This window comes from Castanea sativa, chromosome 7, assembly GCF_040712315.1.
Source record: "Castanea sativa cultivar Marrone di Chiusa Pesio chromosome 7, ASM4071231v1".
Taxonomy (NCBI): domain Eukaryota; kingdom Viridiplantae; phylum Streptophyta; class Magnoliopsida; order Fagales; family Fagaceae; genus Castanea; species Castanea sativa.
In genome coordinates, this window is record NC_134019.1 from 47,714,514 (window position 1) to 47,724,158 (window position 9,645).

Sequence of the window (9,645 nt, forward strand, 5' to 3'; positions counted from 1 at the left end):
TCAGCTTTAGTGGCAATTACCGCTGTTGATTCTAGAGATGAATTGAGCGATTTAGTTGATGAACTTGGTTTACATTCCGAAGGTGAAAAATTTGATGTTTCGGATGATGAAGATGTGTACATTAATAAAGGTGAGAAGAATCTTCAAGAATTGTACGATGCCTTGCTTGGGGATTGTGGCAAATATGCTAACATTGCCAAGAGCGCTGTTAAGAAGATGAAGAAAATTAAAGAAGAACACAAATCCACTCTTGTTCAACTTAAGGACGCCAAGTGTGAAGTTGAAGAGCTAAAGGAAAAGTTGTTGAATGCCTATTTCAAAATCAAGTTTCTTAAACTTGAAATAATTCAAGCAAATGTCAAAGTGGAACACATCTCCACCAAGAAACTTGATAGTGTGCTCTTCTCTAATGGTAGTAGGTAGCCATTTAGGCACATTCTCCAAACTATCAAACTATGAATCAAGTTTCTTGGTTCAATTTTTGTGGAAAGATTTGTCACATGACTTTGATTGTGAATATATATAATCACACTCATTAAAAATTATATTTGTTGTATTAGTTGTTCTGTTGTGGCATATTTTATTATATTTGCTGTATCAGTTGTTCTACTGTGGCATCTTTTATTATATTTTATGTATTAGTTGTTTTCTCGTGGCATCTTTTATTATATTTGTTATGTTAGTTGGTCTGCCATGGCGTCCTTTATCATATTTACTGTATTGGTTGTTCTATTGTATTGGCTTATGCACAAACTAGTCTATAGCATGGTCCTGCTAAGGTATTAGGACAGCCCCAACTTCCTGACCCACAACTCAATGGGCCAAAACATTGCAGAACGAGCCTTGGCCTATTAACACAAAAGGCACCCATAAAGATAAAATGTAATTTAATCACAATTTGGTTTGTATTGGGGTGCTTTTTGGAGATGATGAGTTCTAATTAAAATTAACTTATATAGTTTAATACTATTTGTAATTTTAAAAATTAAATTAGAAATATTTTTTATAATGACATAGAAAAATGTGGATTTTTAAAACTTATATGGCATAATTAGAAGAAGCCAACAAAAAAAATTCATCATCAGGTGTTTTATTTTATATTATTAGTATATATATATATATATATATATATATATATATATATATATATATATATATATATATATATATATATATATATATATATATATAGACAAATTACAATTCTCATAAAAGCTACATTAAGGTATTTTAGATATTTATATATTATTTTAATTTATCATATCAGACTTAATAGCTTTCCTTCATACTAATCACTAAGAGAATCCACAGTTGGAAATTCCATCCTATCCTATTTTACCATCTCAAAAAGCTACTTTATCAATTATATAATACCATTTTACAATACACCCAGCAACCCAACTTTTATTTTTACCTACAATATATTAAAATAATATAAATTATAGAATAAAATAATATAAAAAATCTCTCTCTCTCTCTTCTCTCTTCTCTCTTCATAATTGTTCTTCGTCTCTTTTTTTTTCTCTTTCTCATCCACCCACCACCAACCCAAACCTAGAACAACCACCCAACAATACACACCAGACCCATGAATCACGCCAGAAACATTTTGCAATCATCGCAATAAAATCTCATCAATAAAACCTAAACAAAAAACTAGTAATAAAATTTTAGCAATACCCCCCCCTAAAAAACAACCAGCAACCATAAAAATTCAAAGATAAAAAAAGCCAGCTACCACAAATTCAACCACCCATGGCCTCCGAGCATTGGCGGTCTGCACGGACTCAACGGCGGCGATGGACCAAAATCCACAACGTCTGGCTTTTGGACCTTGCATTAGAGACTCAACACCGAAGGTTTCCACACAGACGCTGTGCTCACCATCTCAGTTGTCTTGGCTAAGTCCGTATTACCTGTTTCCAACGGAATCAAAGTTCCAATGAGAGCTTCAATCTAGTGTGTGATGCTCAACGCCATGTAGTATATGAGAAAGAGTGATAGAGAAGAGGGAGAAACCCATCGATCTCCACCACGCCGATCTCCACCGTTGTCAAAACCCACGCTGATCTTGTCAAAACCCACACTGATCTCCACCATTGTTAAAACCCATGATCTTCACCGTTATCGAAACCCACGCCGACTCACGCCCATGTCAGTCACAAACCCACCACCACTAGAGAGAGAGATAGAGAAACCCACAACCACCAGATGAGAGAGAGGATCATTGGAGAGAGCACGGGGTCTTGGGTCTGAAGAGAGCAGAGAGTAGATGAGAAAGAGAGAAGGAAGAGAGAGAAAAGAAAAGAAATAACGAGAGAGGAAAGAGAAATTTTGGGGTTAAAAAGGAGGAGAGAGAGTATTAAAAAATTATATTTTTTTATCCCATTCAGCTACAGTACCATCTTACATTTAAGATGGTGTAACACTATACCAAAAAAATTTAGGCTTTCTTAGTTTTGACATTCTAGTTGCTGAGCACGTTTTGGGCCTGCTTTACATTTGGCATTCCATAGGCTCATTGCGAATGCTCTAACAATGGATTAGACTCCCATGGTACCGAATGATATTATATAGGTAATACAATACCACTTTAGCTATAAGGAAAAAAAAAAAAATGGAATAGAGTCAAGTCTGTGTCACGTGTGCAACATGCAAGAGATTTAGATAATTTTTAAAAATACAGGAGAATCTGAAATGTTGGAGTATTTGTCCTTAAGCATATCTTTTTTTCTTTTCGTTTGGTGGAGCTTGCATTTCTAGTGGTCCAAGTTTGAAACTGTAGTGACAATCCTATACGGTTGACTTTCCGCAATTAGGTGCACCAAAAGTTCAAACTGACCAATTATAGTACATATCTTTGAGACTTGTGACATGAAATGTTAGACAATAGCTGAAGGGACTCCAACCCACATTCCTAATTCAATAGTTTGAATTAAAGTACTCATTGTTCATTGAAGAAAACATAAATATACACGTCATTTCATGTTTGGGATCACTAGGAGCTGAACGGCATGCTCTTACACTATATATTCATACTCGAAGTTGATAACGTTTCACCTAACATTTCATCTAACCGCCCTCCCCCCCAATATCGTTTCTCCTAACTTTCTATACCTAAAATTAGAAGCCTAATACTATAAAGAACACGCAGCTGAGATAACTGACTAGTAAGTTGAAGCCTAATTATTGTAAATTATAGCTGGGGGATGATCATCTAGACCAAGAGGCCTCTTAACAATGGCTACGAAACTAAGTTCAGGATACCTGTGTTGCCTGCTTCTACTGATTCTCTCAGGAACTGCATTCTCTCAGTCGATTGTCAAGACTCTTCCCGGCTTCCCCGGTGAATTGCCATTTACACTTGAAACTGGGTATATGTTACTTTTTTTGCTTTTGTATATAATGTAGCATACTAGCATTCACAATAATCCTAGTAGGGATTAATTGACTGGTGATTATGTTGATGGGGCTTTATATACAGATACATAACTGTGGGCAATGTCGAGTTCTTCTACTATTTCATTGAGTCGGAAGGGTTTCCGGGAGCTGATCCTCTTCTACTCTACTATAATGGAGGCCCTGGTTGTTCTGGTTTAAATGGATTTCTTTACCAGATTGGTATGCCATTCTTTCTTTGTCTTCTTCTTGTTCCATATATCCATACTCTAATTGATGAGGTTAATGTAGTGATCAGTGAATCTATTCTTTTAGGAATAATGTTCTTGTCTTTGCTAATGAACATGGATAACACAGGGTACCAAGTGATCATACATATATACAAGTGCAACGTGAAGTATAAATTTAATTAGGTTCATAATGGATTTTCTTTAGGTCAATTAAGACTTATGAGCTCATGTGCCAATCCCACATTTGAGGGGGAAAAAAGACAAAAAAAAGGCTGGATTTATATATAGTTGGGTAGGTACTCTCCAGGAATCACTTGGGGACCTTCTATACTAGTTCAAGTACGCCCATCAAGATAAGTCATTACTTAAGCGGGTCACAAATTTTTTTTCCCAACTGATGACATGGCCTAGTATCATATTAGTGTCAAAATCAAGAGTGCATTTGAAAATGAACGTTTTAACTAACTTATTACCATTGCAAGTTGTTGAAAATATCATGAGAATAATTGTGCTTATATCATTATACTTTTATCTGATTAAATCGTTTTCCTAAAGATTAAATAAATAAGTGTTAAGTACCCTCAAGAGGATAGCAACGTGGGTCCTAGTAATTGAATTTATAATGAGATTTACCTTAATTTCATGTAAGAGAAAAAGAGTATCACGTAACTGTAATTCAAGAATAGTGAATAATTACTTAAACAAAAAGAGATGTAATAGATGCAGTTTTTAAACAGTCCAAATATACTATTTGACTCATTAAATCTCCAAACACCATGCACTTTGTTTTATGTGTACTTTGTCCGATGCTAGAAGTAAGCAAATGACCTTGATTTGTTATGGTTCTAACCTGTAGTTAACCTTGATGACTTCTATGATCTTCTGTAGGTCCATTAAAATTCAATATCACTGATTACACTGGGGGCTTACCAACATTGATATATGAACCAAGCTCATGGTCAAAGGTACAAAATATAGCATGCATTGCATTGTTTAATTTTTGTTTGTGTAGTCAAAATTTTCATACAATCTTTTCCTTGTTATTATACTTTTGTTATCCTGATAATGAATGATAATGCCTTTTCAGACTGCCAACATAATATTCTTGGATGGACCTGTGGGTGCTGGCTTTTCATATGCAACAGCGCAAGAAGCTTGGGACACAACAGACACTCTTTATGCAGCACAGCTCTATGAGTTTCTAAGAAATGTGAGTGTAAATTTTAAATTAATCTAGAAGATGCTATATATTTCCTTATTCTGTGCTTGGATGAAAATATTTTTCATTTCTTTAGTTAAACTATGTATGACTAAAGTCAAGAGTCTTGAAACTTAATTGCACTTCTTAGTATTTTTGACAGAAACTTCTAGGGTTCAATTCCCTCACTCTCGAACGATTAATTTATACAAAAACAAAATGTACAACTAAGAAAACAAGAAAGGGTCCAAAGACATAAAAACATGGGGACCAAATAATTTTCAATTGTCCATGGTCTAAACACCTAATTTGAAATTAGTTTTTTTTTTTTTTTTTTTTTTTTTTGGAGGAGAGGGGAAGAGGCGAGTTGAACCTGCAACACAGAGACTTGGAAGGGTAGGTGGGAGATAGGGTGAGGTAGGTGACATTGGGCTGCAAGTCAGTTAGAATATTAGTAGATTTTCATGAAGGGAAAAACACGTTACTCCAATGTGTGGATCCAGAAACTACCAAAATGAACTGAACTTGTGACTTTAAAGTCACGATTTTAAATGAAAAGCTTGTGTATTACTTTATTACTCAATATTTGTTTATTTATATATATATTTTGATCTATGATGCAGTGGTTGAGCATACACCCAAATTTCTTGAACAATCCAGTCTTTCTTGGAAGTGATTCCTATGCAGGAATAATTACTCCAATTCTGGCTCAAGGCATCATAAATGGTAACTTACATTTAAAATTCCAGCATCCAAATGCAATAAAATTTGCCTCATTGATACCAAGCCTATAGTAAACTCATTTTGAATCACATAAATAAATAACGTGGTTCAATTTTATTGATTTTTTCAGGAAATGAAGCAGGAGTTGAGCCTTTTGTGAATCTCAAAGTACATGATCTAACCTTAGGACTTGAATGACTTCATTTTTTTTTTTTGTTCTTCTTATCCTTTCAATTTTTTACTTCAATGAATATAATTTTCTTTAAAATAATATCAGGGATTCGTGCTTAGTTGCCCTCATACGAATACAGTTCTTGAAACGAACGTAAAAATAACATTTGCTCACCGGATGGCTTTAATATCAGATCTCATGTATAATGTAAGGGTTTTTATCCTCTCACATTTATATTTTCACATTCAACTTTATGTTATAAATGTGAATAGTATTTTTTAACTTTTTAAAAATTTGTACATCAGTTTATATATTGTAAATACTTGTGTAAAATAGTGGATGTACAGAAGTGTAAGGGAATATTTTGTCTTTCATGTCTTGACTCAAGTAATTTTCTTTCTTCTTTGTTGTTGTTTATTGCTTTCTATTTCAGACAGCCAAAGATAGTTGCCATGGGGATTATGCTTATCCAGACAATCCAAACTGTACAGAGGCCCTATCAGCAATAAGTCAGGTTTGTGGATTATCAGTTTTTTTGTTACTAAAACTTAGAATTTTTTTTTCTCAATTCTCGGAGCAGCACAAATGAATGATCCTTAATTTGAATACTCAGTGCATAGAGCTAATAAGTGATCAAAATATATTGGAACCCTCTTGTGCTTTCTTGTCACCGAAAGCAAAAGAAGAAAGAGCTCGAAGATCACTAAGAGAAGAATCAAACAATTTCATTCTACCATCAACTAGAATCGGTGACTTTTGGTGCAAAGTAAATCTCTCTCTCTCACTCTCTCTTGCACTTGTTAAAAATGCAAGACCATATGATAGTGCATCTAATTATATTATTTGTCACTTTATTTTGGCAGAATTTTGATTATTTGCTCTCTGACATATGGGGAAATTATAAAACTGTTCAAGAAGCTCTTCATGTTCGACCGGTTGGTACATGCTTCATGATGAGACTATTAGGTGCAATGACATTCTAATTTGTTGAACAAATAATCTCATGCGTTAAGGTGTTTGTGTTGTGACAACAGGGAACAGTGAAACAATTCTTTAGGTGCAATGTCACCATTGAGTACACAGTTGACACAGATGATGTTGTCCCAGTTCATAAAAATCTTACCGCTACAGGCTTGCAAATCTTGGTGTTCAGGTTCCTATCTGGAACTTTTCTACTGTAACTAGTTGTTTGAATTAATTACTGGTTATAGCTTATACCATAACTTTTTTTTAATAGAATGCATTAACTGAACTATATAAATATTTCAAAGATCAATGCTACACATACAATATCTTTCATAATTTATGACTTTGGGTTTATTATTGACACTACATTATTGTCTACCATTTAAGACTTTTCACGCCCTTTCTCAAAATAATAATAATAATAATAATAATTTATGACTTTCCAAGCCAGATGCCACCAAATTATATAATTGTAAAAAATTTTGAGAAATGAATTGTGACTATATAAGACTTGTTTCTCATAAAAAAAAAAGAGATTGATTTCGAATATAGAACATTAATATAGTTTTTTGTTGTAGGACTTGCAAAGTTAATTAAACTTGTGTATGGTTTAAAAGTATAGTCACCAAAAAAAAATTCACTCACATTATACGATTTAGGGAAATTGTTGTGTACTCCTAGAGTACCATAAATGCGTACTCCCTCCTCTCACATGAATAGTAAGTCTCACTAATTAAATTCATGGTGGGACCCGCCATTCATGTGAGATGGGAGACTACGTAGTTATGGTACTTCGAGAGTACCTAATAATTTTCCATAAGATTTGTACCAAATCTATGTGCCTAATAATTAAAAATTTTGCTCTCTCTCTCTCTCTCTCTCTGTGTGCAGTGGTGATCATGACATGGTTATTCCTCATATCGGTATTGAACAATGGATACTTGCTCTAGATCTAACAATTGATACTGATTGGCGACCGTGGTTTGTCGATGGTCAAGTTGCAGGGTGAGTTTTAATATATCAAATATTAGCTTTTTTTGTTTTTGTTTTTTTCCTATATTTTTGTTGTTTACAATTGTTTTATATATCTACTAATGTGCATTATCATGCATCTAGGTACACAAGGAAATATACAGATGATGGGTACCGTTTGACATATGCAACTCTAAAGGCAACGAAAAAAAATTCTTAACTCAAATTTCCACTTCATTGGTCCAAACAATTTAATAAATTGTAGATAAATTTTTCATTATTATTATTTTAAATTTTTGCAGGGATCTGGACATTCGCCACCAGAGTATAAACGCAGGGAATGTTATGATATGTTCCACAGATGGATCCACTATTATCCTTTGTAGTTTAATAATTGAAATTCGAGTTGATGCGACAATTTTCTCCAACAATGCAATCCTTGTTTTGTGTTGCTGTCTTATATGCGGTATTTGAACCTTTTGATATAAGAATGAACCATAATGAAAAAGAACTAAGTCATTAGTTTTTAGTGATTTTACAAATGCTCTTCAGCCTCTTCTGTATTCTTCTCTGAAACTTAATTGATTTAAGTTCAATTGTAAACACTATGTCCCTGTAAATAATTTATAGTTTCTCCATTAGTCTAGCTATGGTTTTGACTGATGACTCACTGGTTCGCTGCTCTCTCTTTTATATTTGGGTAAACTACGTATTTGTTCTATATCCATTAGACCATATTTCATTTTAGTCCCTACCCTTTTAACTGTGTCAAGTTGGTCCCTAAAAAACTACTAACCAAAACCGCCCTTGAAGTTTTGGTTCCCTTTGTTAGCAAATCCATTAACTCACCCATGATTCACCTAATTTGGGTAAGTCTTGACTCAACCAAATTAAACATTTGGGTTAAATGTGTAGAGACCCATTGGGTAATCCAGTTAAATGAGTCTGAATGGGTAAACTCACTGGGTCGTTAGTGGTAGAGACAGAATTTCAATTTAGGAGGAAGATTGAAAAAGAATACTAAAGACAAAATTAAATTAAAAAATATTAATCGGTAATAATAACAAAATATTCAGAAATTTGTAACTAAAAGTATTGTGGGGAGTAAAAGGACCCAAATGGGCATATGGGCCTTTGGACTGTAGCATGGAGGGCCGACCTGCTCCAGAATTAAACTCCACGAATCGGCCCATATGCCGAGGTTCCGAGGATACAACCGAGAGTGAATTCCTCCTCGGACCGACCCAAGAGAACTCAAGATTTCATTATAAAGGTCAAGGCACAACTCTGGAAAGACTAGTGGTTAAAAGGGGACATCCTGAATCTTCTAGATGCACCAGTCGCATTAAAGGCTCTGCACCTACCTCCCTGGCCGCATTAATGGGGAGGTGACCCCTGAACAGTGAGGTGGAAACTTCTAGTCACTGTTCAAAAAGTATCAGGGAAGGAAGTATAAAAGGGGGTAAAGGGCAAAGAAAGGGGGGGATTGAAAAACGAAGAAAGAAATTAAGAAATTGTAATCTTGAAAGAAGAAAGAGAAATAATAACGAAGTAGTCCTCGGCTCAAGTCCGAGGAGATCCATTTGTCATTATCGTTCGTTACTTACCTATACGTGTTCATAAAAGCCTGTTATCAAGCTCCCAGTACTTCTAACCTAGGTTTCAAGCCTACACTCTACAAATTTTATTGTTTAAGACTCATTGGGCCTGAGTCCATAATCTTCTTTGGGTCCAGGTGCAATTGTGCACTTACAATTGGCGCCGTCTGTGGGAAACCTAGTCTAGAAAAGGTTGGGGTACCATGGCAGGCCTAGGTTCTCACCATGCAGAGTCACAAGGATCACAACTGGAAGATCATTTCGAACGTCTTGAACGTCGAAGGGATCGTGAGGGAAGTGTCCATACAGAATACCCAGGCGCTAGTCATACTCATGGTGGGGGTAGCACCACCCACGAGGAGGGTTCTAAATCCATGCAGAAGAAAA

At 34.9% G+C, this 9,645-nt stretch overlaps 1 protein-coding gene across 1 annotated transcript; it reads left to right on the forward strand.

The window, feature by feature from the left end:
* Nucleotides 1-3,067: 3,067 nt before the first annotated feature.
* LOC142643042 (serine carboxypeptidase-like 17) lies at nucleotides 3,068-8,306 on the forward strand. Its single transcript, XM_075817561.1, has 14 exons — nucleotides 3,068-3,374; nucleotides 3,485-3,621; nucleotides 4,518-4,594; nucleotides 4,717-4,839; nucleotides 5,451-5,553; nucleotides 5,681-5,718; nucleotides 5,828-5,929; nucleotides 6,156-6,236; nucleotides 6,336-6,488; nucleotides 6,586-6,657; nucleotides 6,757-6,875; nucleotides 7,580-7,693; nucleotides 7,805-7,859; nucleotides 7,963-8,306. Exons 1-14 carry the CDS (start codon nucleotides 3,241-3,243, stop codon nucleotides 8,044-8,046), a joined length of 1,392 nt encoding a protein of 463 aa, XP_075673676.1. The 5' UTR covers nucleotides 3,068-3,240; the 3' UTR covers nucleotides 8,047-8,306.
* Nucleotides 8,307-9,645: the final 1,339 nt, after the last annotated feature.

Coding starts and splice junctions, on each gene's coding strand:
- LOC142643042 (XM_075817561.1), top strand. CDS start 3,241: ATGGCTACGAAACTAAGTTCAGGATACCTGTGTTGCCTGCTTCTACTG. Junction 6,237..6,335: donor CCCTATCAGCAATAAGTCAG/GTTTGTGGATTA, acceptor TTGAATACTCAG/TGCATAGAGCTAATAAGTGA. Junction 7,860..7,962: donor TGACATATGCAACTCTAAAG/GCAACGAAAAAA, acceptor AAATTTTTGCAG/GGATCTGGACATTCGCCACC.